We start from the raw sequence: 14,493 nt of genomic DNA on the forward strand, positions 1-14,493 counted from the left end.
GCGTCGTGCTTGAGTAAATAAAAAACCGTACGATAAACTATCACTTAGGATGATGGCTCGATTGGTTGACTGGCCTAGAGTGGTGGTTGTAATCGTTATCGCCAAGACATAACCCCATCTAGAATTGATTGAGCTTGCCATACCCAGTACCATGTCCTAGCTCAAGCCAGATTGTCCAATGTAGGTACGGAGAAAGAATATCATGGCATTTTGTAGAGGCTCATCTTCCTACAGCTTATCTTTTGGGCTGCTACCTGTCTCGAACTGGGAATTTCTGATTGCGAGTTCTGAAACTGCATAGGTAATGGGCTGAAATTGGCTATGCGTGATTCAAGCCACGCAAAGCAGATTTCGAAAGATGAGCTTTCTCGCATGCTTATGTTAGAGCGGGAGAGGACTGCCCTTTTAAGTAGCCTTATAACATGGACAGATTTGAAGAGCCGAGGTTTTGAATGAAGTTGTTCTGAACCGTAAACTTGAAGGATTCTTGAATTTCTGGAGATGGCCCTCGAACACAGGGACAGTGGGGAACTGATGATTATCTAGAGGCCTGATTGGTCATGGTTGTTTGGCGGTTTGAAAACGCGACCCGGTTCTGGCGTTTAAGCTCGTTACTTATCACTGTCTACTAGTTAGTTAGTTATCCTGTGTACATGTGGCTTATGAAGCAGTTGAATATCGACTAGGCTGGTTCAATCATAGTCGCCTCCCGGTCGTGGCTGGCACCAGACTTTTCAGACTTTTCATTCGGGCTAGTATAAGATAGTTTTGGAACGGTATGGCTTAATAGAATGTTCTTAGCAGTATTGTTACAACGTGATCCTAATCTTGAATGGACAACATATCTCCCACTACCAGACCTAAGTCTTTCTGGGATAGAATTCTGCATTTTTACCCCGCTACCCCCATTTGCTCCATTTTACTGCTCGATAAAAACAGCAAATGAAACTAATGCGTATTCCGCATCTGTTCTGCTGAATATCAACTATCATATGGGAGCGATGATTCTATTATTGACTTCAATTCTATGTCTAATGATCATTCGTTTACATTTAGATTGTTTTTTAGGAAGTTGACCAAAATTATTTTGTGAAATTAAATTTCAGCATTAGATCGCCTCTAATTAAGTATTGTAGTTTGAATGAAACTCATGTTCCTTGCTTGGTGCAGTAAACTTTTGAAATCCCTGCAAGAGCGTGTCACTTAAAATTTAAGTTGCAATTTGTCGATAAGACCCGTGTCTTATCCCCTAAACAAATCAGATCCGTTCTTAAAACTTCAGTACAGTGATCTCAGATAAATCAGTATGTTTTGAAACTTTGTCTTGAGGACAGCATATCCTTTATCCTTGAAATTTCCCTTGAAAGACAGTCACGAACGTCGCATTTCTCGGCCGAATCCGAAGGCTGCAAATATTATGTGTAGGGCATCCAGGGAAAAGCCCAGACTTTTCAGAGAAGAGGCGGGGGCCATTGTGTTATGGATTGCCTGCTTCTAAACCAAGTTATCATTGGTGTGGAGCATTGCGTGCTTCGAGACTGAATCGTTCATAGGACAGACCCCCACGCAGACGCTGGGCGTTGCGCGTTAGACTTCCGTTATGGAGTCCCGGTAGCCCTGAACTGGATTATTTTGCATCTTGAGGCCGCTGTATGTCAGAAAGCTAGATGCCTTTCTAGAGTTGGACTATGAACTAAGCTGTGTCGGGGTCCGAACGGCAGAACTGAAGGGTAAACATGAGGGGTCGCGATCGTGATGGGTCCTGACGTGCTTCCTTGCAAATGAATTAAGAACCCGACTTGAGACTCGATTCGGGACAATTATCATAGAGCTGTGAATCTGTGAAAATACCGGGCAGTTTGATAATGGGTTTCGATGGTGTCATCCGGTTCTACCGGTCATGTCTATTTCAGATCATAATCGTGGGACTGGTTGCATTTTGCGAACCTGGAATTTGGACCGCCCTTAACAATCTTGGAGCTGGCGGAAATGCGAGCGTAGGTTACCTTTCGGAAGAAGCATAAGGGGGTTGTGCCATTACATTGCTAACATATGATCCAGCCTTTTCTGAACAATGCCGCCAATGCTTTGACGTATGGCCTCATGTCTGTCGGCTGTTTTATTGCCGGGGGTGTAACCAACAAAATCACGGCGAAATGGACTTTAGTCATCGGAGCCGCCTTCTATACTCCATATGCGGCTGGTTTATACTGCAATAATCGCTATGGAAACCAGTGGTTTCTCTTATTGGGGGCCGCGCTTTGCGGGATTGGAGCCTCGCTGCTCTGGGCTAGCGAGGCTGCCATTGCGGTGGGATATCCAGAACAGGAGAAAAGAGGACGGTAGGCGAACACTATAACCTATTCAATTAAGTTTTCTTTTCGAATAACCTTCATCATAGGTATGTCGCAATTTGGATGGGTATCCGGCAGATGGGACCGCTTGTTGGAGGAGCAATATCTCTCGCTCTCAATATCAACACGGCACACGCTGGGAAGGTCACCTATAGAACATACCTAGGGCTTGTTGCCATCTCATCCCTTGGAGCTCCGCTCGCATTGTTTCTGTCACAGCCCAAAAAGGTCATCCGAAGCAATGGCACCAAAATCCCCTACATGAAGAAGACAAATTTCAGAATCGAAGCCCACGCCATCTGGAAGCAAGTCACGAACAAATACATACTGCTCCTCATTCCAGTCTTTCTTGCTGGGCAGTTTGGTACAACTTACCAAGGAAACTATTTGACCAGTATGGTCCTCTCCTTTTCTCTTTTCTCGTGAATGATCCTCGCCTCGGTAACAGAGCTAATATGATGTGACCAGCATATTTTACCGTTCGGTCCAGGGCCCTTGCCTCCTTTTTGACGGCTGTAGTTGGTGCTGCAGGCAATCTGACAACGGGCTTCATTTTGGATCTGAAGTATTTCTCTCGTGAAACCAGATCTAAAGCCGTGTATATATTTGTTCTCGTCTTCGTCACCGCGGCCTGGACGTGGAATGCCGTGGTTCAGACAAAACTCTCTCGCATGGCCGACCCGCCTACCTTTGACTTGGGCGACGGCTCCTTCTTCAACTCGGCATTCACCGTCTATATGTTCTTCAAGTTCTTCTACGAGGTGCTACAGACTTACATCTATTGGCTGATGGCTGAAATCAAGGGGGCCCAGGGAGACGGCGATATCGCGAGAACAACTGGGATTCTGCGATCGTGGGAATCTATTGGCAGTACCATTGCCTACGCCGTAGGAGCAACCCATTGGCCAAATTTGAATCAGATGATATTGGGCTTTGCGCTGTGGGGGTTCACGATTCCGTTCACAATCCTCGCGGTATTTGGCAACTGGAAACAACCCGACGCGCTTGAGAATGAGGAGCAAACAGACAGTAGTAGCTTGGAGGCACAGCGGGTGGTTGTGAATTCCGATGGAAAGGACTAGGGCCACTCTATTGCAATTATAGATGGGGGAATACTTAGAGACGACAATTTAGGGGGAGAAAATGGAGTGTCAAGGCCTTCCGCGAAGGAAAAGACTAAACCAATAATACGTACAATGCCCGCTATTCAGAGCGTGGCGGAGTTCTTTCGAAATCGGGATATAGAGTCGATCTCCGGAATTGGCTGGAGGAGTGATCGAGCTACATAGTATAGATAGGTTGATTAATCAGTTAAACTCAGCCTTGTCAATGGTATCATGATTCAAGGGTATTAGTCATAGATTAGTTAACTATTGTAATTCTATTATTTATTTTTCTCTTCCAAGGGTATTTCGCACTTGCCTAGTCGGCCACGTTGTTCCACCTCGGTTCTTTGGTTCAGGTTCCCTGGTCCCTTGGCTGAGCACTGACACCAGAACCCACCCGTTCCAGATGGATGTATCAAGTTCTCTGTGGTCGACCCGATTCGACTCGATTCCATGTGTTTCTCCCTTGCAGTCTATGCCGACCGATGGGCTTCGATGTTGGTGGGGGCAGAGCGACCAGGTTCTTCCAGCGAAGGCGGCCTTTGTCCAGAGCTTGTGTATTTGGTGGGCAAATGGTCTGATTCGTTAGCGGACTCCCGCGCGGCAACCATCACATCTGTATCACCTTTTTGAACTACGCCCGCAGCCTCGGCCCCCAACACGCGACGATGTTGGTCACACACCAAAAATATAGCGCAGATGGATATTTCTTTCTCAGCTATGAATATGCTAGTGAAGAGGGTGGCTATGGTTTGTGTCATCTGCTGCGCCTGCGTCGGGTATGAAAGCACAGCAATGCGGGTTTCCGCCTCGTCTCATGAAATGGACCACATCTACATCTACTCCATATTCCGGACTGTATTGAAATGAGTTGGATGGTTTAAATTTTTGAAAAAAGAAAAAACTACTTCGGGCTCGGGTGAGAAACAGAATGATGGCCATAGCGCTCCCCCACCATAATCATGAAGAAAGATTGTGAAGAAAGGATAAGAGAAAAACATCACATGAGATCTATTCGCCCCGGTACTATGGATCTATATCTCCGCGCCCCGGTGTTAGGGTCATGGATCTGGGGCGTCAAGTCTGCAGTGTTAGTAGTATCTCCTCCTATTCGGTGCAGGCTGCAGTCTGAGTGGCTGGCCGTTGTCGTGCTTATTCCCGCAATCATAGTTTCAAGCTTCATGACTGGATGTACCCAACATATCAGTGCCGTTTCCCTGACTCGTTCATTGGTGAATCTGACAGCTGTGGATGGGGCGAAATTACCCGGGTTCAGTGTCAACGTCTCAAGGGGGAGGGGGCGAACAGCAGGCTCTCTCATCTTTCTGTAGGGCATAGTTTTGGACCCAGATCTAGACATGAGACATCTGCCTCATTGATCGCTAGAGTAAGATAATGAGGCGATGGTGATGGTATGCCCAAAGTTGAGGGGGGGGGGGGGGGGTTCTATAGATTTAGTATCGTGTGGCTGTCAATCACATCTCCTTAGTGGAAACCAACAGTGTGTTTGTTGTTGCTGGTTGAAGTATCCACTGTCTACAAAGAATTCACTCTATCGATCCTTGATGTTCTTGTGTTATCTCACAGAGCCTATTTATCTCCTCTCTCTCTCTCTCTCTTTCTCCTTCCTCCACCCCAACACCTCCCTTTCTGAATGGGACCCCGTCTAGATCCGATTTTCTCGCTCTTGTTTTCTTCCCATCACAAGCCAGGGTCCAGGCAGACACTAGTGACGCACGCTGGGGGCTGGCCCCCAGTGCGAGATCGGGCGGTGATTGGCGATCGGGCCAGAGGCCCAGACCACACCTTATCCTTGGCAATGGTTGGTTCGTGTGGTCGATTTGCTGGAACCGGGAACCCACTGGGACGAGCAGGATCCGAGTGGTGGGAGCCGCAGCCATCCGCAGGCAGAGTCCACCGGGAAGCAGAAGCCAAGGGAGAGGGCCAGATGGAGGAGGATCGTGTGTCTCTGTCTCGATGCTTCGGTCCTCGCTGTGACTCCGCCATTGGGGACAGTCGTAAACTGACAGGGTGAGATTTGGGATTTAGTTAGGACGGTGAACTCTCTGGGCCTGTTATGACAGGACCTTCCAGCGTCTTCTGCTTCGCATCCTGTGCGTTGGGGGAGGGGAGCAGGCTCGAAGATTGCCTAGCGATGTGATAGATCGGATTTGTATACTCCGGACCTGGTTCTCCGGGGACTCAACGGGAGAGAGCATGATAGTATACCCTAGAGTATAGATAGACACCACCCATCGGGTCAGAGTCCTCCCCACTCTGGATGATCACTATATCTGCTGGGGTTTTCCTCGGTTTCAGGCAACAAAGGTCCGAGGACATCCCGTACAGGTGATGCTCGCAGTTGTGTTGGAGTCTCCGACATGACGTGTCGCGGCTCCCGCATCGCCAGTGACCGAAGTACAGCGGGTTTCGCAGTGGTAAGAATAGGAATAGGCAGAGTAGTAAGAATAGTATCCCGAGCATCCAGAGCATCCAGAGTGCCCATCGTGTCCCATCGTGTTCATCGTGTCCATCGTGTCCTATAGTACGGTCTGTCGTAGCGTTGGGGGTAGTGATTGCTAGTCGCAGCTTCGTCATCCACGTCAGAACGAGGTATTGTCTCACCCAAACCGCCATCATCCCGGCTCCACCGTTTCCCCCCTTGAGGTGATTCGCGACCCCCCTTTCTCTGTTCCCTTTTCCTGAACTTGGCTCCCGCCTTTCTCCCCTCTGACGCTGTCCTCCCATTCTCGCGACTTGTTTCCTTGCGACCTTCCTTCCACTGCTGCACTGCTGCACTGCTGCACCTCCTCCCCCCTTCACCTCTTCTCGTCTTCTCTTCACCTCTTCTCTTCACCTCTTCTCTTCACCTCTTCTCTTTCGCAACTCCCCCCCTTTCCCTTCCACGTCCTCCTTCATAGATCCACTTCTTTGCCACTCCCACCATCCGTGTCCTTCCCTCTGCTTCCACTGCTTCCACGATACAACAACCTCCCGCCCCCCACCCACTCCAAACCCAACTTGACACGGTCGCACGACATCGTCGTCGACGTCCATTCCTTCCCCCTTTCTCCACCTCCACCATAACACACCACCGCTATTACTCTTCTCCTCTCCACTTCCAACACTTCCAAGTCTCTCCACCTTAACAACAACAACTTGACAACTTTACAACTTTATAATCGCTTCTGATACAAATTACAATAAAAACAAACAAAAAAGAAGAACTCGCGGTCTCCCTCCAGATTTCCACAACCCTATCCCCGAGCGCATGGACCCGGTCGCCCATCCTCACTCGCTGCCATACCACTGAATCGCCCTTGCCTGATCACCATCCCTGCCCAACAACCCAACCACCGCCCGCACCCTCGCATGGCATGTTTCGTCTGCTGCCCTGGCCCTCTGCGATCGGAGGGAACAAGGTAATGGCGGAGGAGGTCAAGATGCTCGCTCCCGCCAGTTGCACGCCCGGCGTCAACGTCAACGTCAACGCGCTGTCGCTGCCTCCCATGCTCAAGCGCAAACGCTCCGACTCCTCTGCGACCGATGCCCCCGTCTCGACCAAGTTGCGGACAGAGCCTCCGGTCGCTCCTCTCACACCAGTGACGCCTGTGGCCCTCGCGCCGACCGTCGCGCCCGCTCCGGAATCGGTGGTCTCGCCGGTCGCGACCGCGCCGGCGCCGGCGCCAGCGCCAGCGCCCCCCGCGAAGGCGACCCCCGACATCAATCGCTTGCGAGATACAATCACTGCCCAGCTGAGCCTGGAGGTCCTCCTCAAGCATAACGAGCTGCGGCTGATTGACCAGGAGATCGCTAAGTGTCAGGTGGCGCTGGAGCAGCTCCGGCGCTGCGCCGAAATCCCGTATCCGGGATCCGCGGTCGCGGGTGTGTCCGCCAACATGAGCGCTGGCACAGGTCCGTCGGTGCTGCCGCCTGGAAATGGCCCAGCACCGGTATCGCCTGCGCCCTGGGGAGTCACCGAGGGCCCGTATTCGCGTCATTACGCACGATGGCTTCTGCCGGACCCGAGATTCGATGGCGGCGAGATGGAGTCCGGATTTTCGAGTGCGACAGGCCTTCCGCTGGCCGAGGGTCGGTCCACTCGCGGCAATCCAGTCGACTTCAGCGTCCTCGCCGGCAAACGGACCTCCCGGGGGAATCTGGGCTCAAAGCTGCAGTCATTACCCAGCGGGTATCCCGTGGTGAAGGAGAAGTCGGGCCCGATGCTGATCCGGCGCAAGTCGGATCAAGTGCTGGTCAAACTCATCTGTCTCGACTGCCGTCGTGACAACTTCTCCAGTACTCAAGGGTTCATCAACCACTGTCGCATCGCGCACAACCGTAACTTTGCCAGTCACGACGCAGCGGCGATGGCTTCCGGTGAACCCGTTGAGGTCGATGATGCCGGTGCCGTGGTGGGCACCATCACCTCTACCAGCCGCAGCGAGTCGACACCTGGTAGTGTCTCAACCCCAGGGGCCGTCCACCCGTTGATTCGCGCACCCCTGCTCCCCCCGCCCTCCAATGGTCTTCCAACTCCGTCGAAAGATGCAGTCACTCCGAGAAAGCCATCCCAGACTCCCCAGCCGATGGCAGCCGCCACTCCCCCCGCCACTGTTCAACACCACCAGGAGCCTTGTCGCCGGCCTGTGTCTGCTAAACCTGCTCCAAATCCATCCTTCTTAGCTTCTCCTGCGACCCCTCACCTGTCTGCACTCATGCGTGAGCGAGGCTTGGGGCTGAACATGACCAAGCTGGTGGAAGAAGTCAAGACCCCCGTGGACTTGAGCGGTCTGTCGGACGATGAGTCTGACGGGGATGAATCGAGCCGTCCGTCAATGGAAGCCAGTCAGGAACCATCCCAGTCGGGCGCCGCTCGCCAACCCATGCGCATGCCTACTGTCCAAGCCGCCATGCAGCGGTCTGAGAGCCGAAAGGGCCTCGACCGCGGGCATGACCTGCCGGACCTGACTCCCTCTCGACAGCCGCCTCATCACCCCCAGTCTTTCCTGGATCTCGCCTCCTTATCCGGAACGGCTCATCCTCTGTCGGGTGCCATTTCGCGTGAAGGCGATGGTCTAGACCACTCGGCAAACCTCAGCCCGCACACCATCGAGTCGAACCAGGCCCCGAGTCTGGTCAGCGATGACGAGGATGACTACGAGGCAGCTTCTGATTCCGACAGTCCCAGCTCATCCGAGGCCGGCGAACAGGATGAGGAGTTCCGACACATTCAGGTGGAGGACGACGAGCGTGCTGGCGCGGCCCCAACGGCTGCGGCTGCGGAGGCCAAGCCCGGTCCATCTCTAACCAATCCTGGCCACCAGCCCGCCCCGACACTCTCTCGGCCATTGAAGCAGAGTCGACCTCGAAATCTCTCCATGGTGACCCCATTTGGTGATCACAACCGTGACGACCAGCGCGTCAACTTTGTCCATCCGAACGGCGATGATGCCAAGATGAAAAGAGCTAACGGACGCAAGCCTGCTCCATCCAACCAGTGATTGGATGACCTAGCACGATCCCATGTCCGCAGCCGTCGACTGTCGTCAACAAGCTTGTCTTGTGTTTCACTGTGTTGGGACTGCACCTGTGCTCTAAACTCCCCTCTTCGTTTTCCCATTGGGTCCAGCGAGTTTGTACAACCGTAACAGGCTACCATTCTCGCTGTGCTCACTGACTTATTCTATTCAACCCCCCCTTTAACCCTCAATTTTTTATCACCGCTTTTTTTTAATGTTCTACCCCGTCCGCGAGGACGTCCGACTACCTGTTTCGGTCGACGGACCGCTATCGTCTCTTGCTTATCTTGATGATGGCCAGACTTAGCGGTCCCCATGTGTGAGACGGATGATGACTGCTTTTTTTTTCACGATGCGCCTGTATTTGATATTTTAAATTTCCTTTTTTTATAACTCTTTCTTCTCCTGTGTCTCCTTTTTTCCCCATCTTCTTCTAATGAAGACCTGCCTGTCACGGCCGGCTTTGCTGAGCGGGTATGGTTTCTGTACATAGGCGTGGGTGAGATTGATCAAAAAAAATGCGATCTGGCTTGAGGTATAGAAATTTGCTTCTCTTTCGAGTTCACCTGTACTTGAGAGTTTGTAAGAAGTAAGAGTACTTGCCAGTTATTTTTGAGTCGCTTCTCTATCTCACTGGCATACTGCCTTAGGACAGAGGGAGGAAGTATACTCAGAGAGATGTGCAAGCAATGGGTAGTAGCTTTTTGAGTGTATATGATTTCCGCCGTCTGGAAGAGCCCTCAAAGTACATCGGAGTCATTTCTTGAGCCAAACTGCCCCAACAATCTTTCCTAGCTCCTTAATGTATAGAAGTCCAACCGGATCTTCCGCTCCGCTGCTATCGGTTTCCATTTCCCTCGGCGGTTCAGAGACCCGAGCGGTACCACCATACGGTACTTTACATCACTTCTGCCCATCCTGTTTCATCCCTAACCGTATCTGTACCACCACATCTTATCGATAACGCCAACCTTCTACGATCAGCTCCCTTTGTTACGCCGCATCCTTTCAGGCTGTTCACAATCACGCGAAGCCAATTACACTCCATAAAAAAATATCAGAATCTCAGATTGTATCTGAGCTCAATTAATTACAGCTTTAATCGCTTGTACAAAGCCTCACAGGACCTCTCGAAAGCAGACATTCCAGATCACGCGTAGTCGCATTCGCGACTCCGAGGCAACTGTTACAAACGACCTCGTGCCCTCGAGTATATTTGACGGCCGAGTTTAGCATCCTTGAAAACACCATACAGCCATAATCAATACAAGTTCCTTTATCATACCATGGCCGACGACTTGATCGCCCTGGGCGGCGAAGATGACTTCATCTTCAAAGATGCGCTAACCTTCGATCCACAAAATATCACTCTTTCCACCTTTAAGCGTCTTCTTGCTAGCTATCCAACCACCGTCGGGCAACTCCACCGGCGCAAGGCCATGTTGAAGTTGCAGCCCAAGCCCGAAAAGGGCTCCAAGCGCAAGACCGAGAAGAAAGCCAGCAAGGATTCTGCTGTGCTGAGTGACGATCTTCTGATGACGAAGACTGAGTTCGATCCCGCCGAGCAGAAGATCATTGAAGCCGAAGTAGACAAGTTCATCGAGCTGGATACCTGGCGGTACGAGGGACTGCCGACAATAGTGAGCGAGCGCATCGCAAAGGGCGCCAAGGAGGTGCTGAACAAAGACGAACTCGTCTCCGTCATGGAATGGAAGCTGTACGTGCTATTTTCGGCCTCTCCCGGGGCCCTAGCTATCTGTAACTAGATACTAAATACTAATTGCCCGCCCAGGAAACACGGCGTCTTCCGCCCAACCCTCATGGGCATGGTGAAATCCAACCAGGACAGCAACGTCGTCAAGTGCGCCGCCGCCAGCGTTGCGGCTCTCCCCAAAGAAACCCCCATGGTCGCCTCAGATGCCACCTTCCCCAGAGCCAGCCTCGACGCCTTTAACCCTCTCCGCGGTGTCGGCCCCGCCACTGCCTCCCTGCTTCTCTCCATCGTCTCCACCGCCGACCCCGCCCACGAAGTCCCCTTTTTCGACGACAACGTCTACCTCTGGCTCTGTATGGACCAATTCCCCGAGGTACAGCGTGTTGACGACGGCCCAGAGCCCCAGCTGAAGCTGCGCCGCCCGAATGGCGAGATCAAAGCCAAGTACACCATCACCGAGTACCGAGCGCTATGGCAGGCGTGCTGGGAGCTGCGCATGCGGCTGAACCGCGTGGGCGAGCAGGACAGCGCGGGCGCTACGACGGTGTCGCATGTCGATATCGAGAAAGTCGCATTTGTGCTGCGGAATATTGCGGTGTCCGGGTTCCTCGATGATTTGGATCCGGCAGAGTATGGGGCGAAGAAGAAGGCGGAGTTGAATCCGGAGCCGAAGGCGACTGAACCGAAGAGGAACCAGATTGATAATAAAAGTAAGAAGGCGAGGCAGGAGGAGGGGGTGAAAGAGAAGAGGGAGCGAGAGAGTAGGGGGCGGAATAGTAAAAAGAAGACAGCGTAAGAGGGGAGGGTTGTTAGGGTTATCATCTCTCTTTTGTTGTGTCACTTATTCATTCGATCGTGGTCGGTCTTGTATAACCAGCTAAATAAACGCATTCAACAAATGCCCACAAAACTACTGTCCTGCACAGATTTAATGAAGAATGTCCTATAACGATACTACTGGCAGCCAACATGATTAAATCCTCCAGAGTCTGCGCGCTTAAAACGGTTAGCTTTGTATATTAAATAAATCGCTCATTCCCCCTTCTTTTCTCAACGCAGCTTCCCGTTTTTATAAATATTTTGAACACACCATTTCGATTGGTATTTCTATTTTAATAGACCAAATTAATGTGTTTTGCGATTGCTTCCTAGGAAAAGGCGCAGTCCGATACGAGAATTCCATAACTTTCCGAGAAATAACCTACTATATACCACGATACTGAATCCTGGCGGCTAATAGCGCTTTATCATTGATGAGCACCTATTTGGTGAATCTTTCTTTACTCCTCCTTGGATTCTGAAACGAAGCCCATCCAATCGGTGCAGGGGGAAGAAATGGCAACGGGATTATTTGGACCAGCTTATGTCTTGCTTGCAAGCCACATGTTGTGCGGCAAAATCCTCCATTCTGATGGTGTTGGGAACTGGCGCTAACCGGGAGGTGCAGAAAGATTGGTATTCGCAACAAGTAATACAAATACAAAACGAATACTGCGATCGATGGAACAAGAGAGATAATATTTCTCTGGTCGAGCAGAGAAGGGAAATATCGAGGTAGTACTGATATTAGAAAGCTTGCGAAATAGTGTTGTTGCATTCTTCCTGCGATCTAAAGGCTGAACAAAATTCAGAAACATGAGGATTGTCACAACTTGCGTGGAATATATTACGGATATTACGACATTTCTTCGGTTAATTTTGTATTGCAAAATTTTGTATTGATATTAGTTTCAATTGACCGATATAAATAGCTATGGGGGTTGAGCGAAGGGTGTTTATATTGAGCCAAATCTTTTGCTCGGCCGTTTTTCTGTATGATCATACTATTGCACAAGAACAACAATTGCTTGTTTCCAAAGAACCTAAGCTGAATTTCTACCAAAGCTTCATCTTATCATCACCGACACTATGAGCGCGTCTCATGAGGTTGTTGAGGTAAAGCCTCGTAAAACCGTTCATGAACCTGTGGGACCTGATGTATTAATATACACATGCGAAATCAAAACACTGAGTTTCATTTCGCTTCCGGAATGGCATATGAAAGAAGGGAACACGGAGATAACTTTGCCATCCCGTGATGTCCGTGTCACGCTGAATGGGCCCTCTAGGGTCTCCTTGCAGTTCAACCCGAGAAAAAAACCAGCACAACGCTTGGCTTATGTGGGCCACGCAATAGCAGCCAAGTATGACCCGACATTTTGGACACAAGCTATTGCTGAAATTAACCGCAACGAGAATTATGCGGAAGCCCTGCGCAATGATCCTTATGTAACCCTTCTCAATTTTCTGCAGCTAAAAGGGTTGATTGTCTGGAGAAAAGGGTAGACCAAACTGAAGCACAGTGCGAAGAAGCAGTAGGATCGGATATACTTGGATACTTGGACTATACGGAGAATATACAGAGACTGTGAACCAGGGCTAGGTGGTAGTATCTATAGGTAGAATGGAGGGAATGAAACTTCGATGAGTTTTCTTGATCAATATCGATATCGCAAATAGTGATAGAGGAAGTTGAATTCTCGACTGCTCAGAAGTAAAGATATATCAACAAAGTAAAAGGATTTTAATAGAGCTGCTTACCAGACAACAGGGCTACAAAAGTGAAAATGGAGTACATTCTAATTCTGAACCAAATATCGCTTCTAAGAATTTTCCTCCTTCCAGCTATAAGGTCTTACTGTCCCGGGTACTTTGCAATGAAGCAAGTGGTGGTGAAGATCCAGGGTGTTTGACTACTTATTTAGATTGCGGATGGAAGCCACCATCTCAGCGTTCATTCCCACCCTCCTCGGTAGCTACTACATCGTCAAGGACTTAAACATATCACGGTAGGTTAAGAATATCAAATAGACTAGAATTATCTCATTATTTCACACCCCAATGCTATGCACACGCTTTATCGAAACAAAGAATAGAAGAAAACCCCGCTTGTCTCTATACCTCTATACCCTCAGCCTAGAACATTACCCCCAGCGCCAGCCCCAAGAACGCTAACCACCCGCCAGCCGCCTTCGCCGCCGCCGCTCCCTCTGACGCCGTTGCTGACGCTTCGAGTCCGACGAGAGACTTGGTTGGCTGGGCGTCGTCGTTGTTGTTCGCTTCCAGCCCACTGTAGGCGGTGTCTGTCGTGGACGCGGATGCGCGCGAGCTGCTCATGACGGCGCTCTTGGTGGCCGGCGGGGATACGCTTGTGGTGTCGTAGGCTTTGGCGTTGGCGCAGTTTTGTTGGCGGATTTGTTCGGCGCCGAGGCGGTCTGGGCTTTCAGGGCAGTTGTTGTAGCAGCTGGTTTTGGGGTAAGGAGTGTGGTTAGTTTGGGAAGAGTATAGAATGATTGATGCGGGGATTAGGATTGGCTGGGGAGGGTTGGGAGTAAATAAGGTTGGTGGGTTGCGTTTTCTTGAGTTAGGGTTTGTGGGATGCGGGGGAGATCAACATGGAGGGAAGTGGGCTGAGGGGGAGGGAGACGTACCCGACGACGTTGGTGCTGCTGGTGCAGAGGCAGTCCCAGTCATAGGTGGCGCAGTTCTCGAGTTGGAATTTCATGGTGAAGACGCACTGGTCGACCACTCTAGTCCATGCGTGTTACAGTTAGCATCTTGAGGGCGATGATCTTAGTGGGACATTTGCTTACTTCTGCGCGGCGCATTTGTTCACATTGCCTGTGTTGGCGGCACCGATTCCTGTGACTGTCGCATCTTGTCCGCTGACAATAGTAGCCGAGGCGGCAAGGAGAAAGGGCAGCTTTGTTGCGAAATGGCGCATCTTGGATGAAGGAAATGAAGGCTGGAAATTAAAG

The 14,493-nt window shown here is 50.7% G+C and overlaps 6 protein-coding genes across 6 annotated transcripts; 4 read left to right on the forward strand and 2 right to left on the reverse strand.

The window, feature by feature from the left end:
- Positions 1–1,865: 1,865 nt before the first annotated feature.
- Positions 1,866–3,436, forward strand: N7462_004081 (uncharacterized protein; the record flags this gene model as incomplete). The annotated part of the gene is made up of 4 exons (XM_057075807.1): positions 1,866–1,997; positions 2,062–2,342; positions 2,402–2,748; positions 2,823–3,436. The coding sequence occupies 4 exons, from the start codon at positions 1,866–1,868 to the stop codon at positions 3,434–3,436; spliced, it is 1,374 nt and encodes a 457-aa protein (XP_056935312.1).
- Positions 3,437–5,279: 1,843 nt separating this feature from the next.
- On the forward strand, positions 5,280–5,495 carry N7462_004082 (uncharacterized protein; the record flags this gene model as incomplete). The annotated part of the gene is made up of 1 exon (XM_057075808.1): positions 5,280–5,495. One exon carries the CDS (start codon positions 5,280–5,282, stop codon positions 5,493–5,495), a length of 216 nt encoding a protein of 71 aa, XP_056935313.1.
- A 225-nt stretch (positions 5,496–5,720) lies between these two features.
- Positions 5,721–5,966, reverse strand: N7462_004083 (uncharacterized protein; the record flags this gene model as incomplete). Its single annotated transcript, XM_057075809.1, has 1 exon — positions 5,721–5,966. The coding sequence occupies one exon, from the start codon at positions 5,964–5,966 to the stop codon at positions 5,721–5,723; it is 246 nt and encodes an 81-aa protein (XP_056935314.1).
- An 871-nt stretch (positions 5,967–6,837) lies between these two features.
- On the forward strand, positions 6,838–8,964 carry N7462_004084 (uncharacterized protein; the record flags this gene model as incomplete). The annotated part of the gene is made up of 1 exon (XM_057075810.1): positions 6,838–8,964. One exon carries the CDS (start codon positions 6,838–6,840, stop codon positions 8,962–8,964), a length of 2,127 nt encoding a protein of 708 aa, XP_056935315.1.
- A 1,304-nt stretch (positions 8,965–10,268) lies between these two features.
- Positions 10,269–11,492, forward strand: N7462_004085 (uncharacterized protein; the record flags this gene model as incomplete). Its single annotated transcript, XM_057075811.1, has 2 exons — positions 10,269–10,699; positions 10,775–11,492. 2 exons carry the CDS (start codon positions 10,269–10,271, stop codon positions 11,490–11,492), a joined length of 1,149 nt encoding a protein of 382 aa, XP_056935316.1.
- A 2,159-nt stretch (positions 11,493–13,651) lies between these two features.
- On the reverse strand, positions 13,652–14,459 carry N7462_004086 (GPI anchored serine-threonine rich protein; the record flags this gene model as incomplete). The annotated part of the gene is made up of 3 exons (XM_057075812.1): positions 13,652–13,979; positions 14,167–14,265; positions 14,329–14,459. The coding sequence occupies 3 exons, from the start codon at positions 14,457–14,459 to the stop codon at positions 13,652–13,654; spliced, it is 558 nt and encodes a 185-aa protein (XP_056935317.1).
- Positions 14,460–14,493: the final 34 nt, after the last annotated feature.

The sequence above is a fragment of the Penicillium macrosclerotiorum genome (assembly GCF_028827735.1).
Source record: "Penicillium macrosclerotiorum strain IBT 26536 chromosome Unknown utg000003l_segment0_segment0, whole genome shotgun sequence".
Lineage (NCBI taxonomy): Eukaryota > Fungi > Ascomycota > Eurotiomycetes > Eurotiales > Aspergillaceae > Penicillium > Penicillium macrosclerotiorum.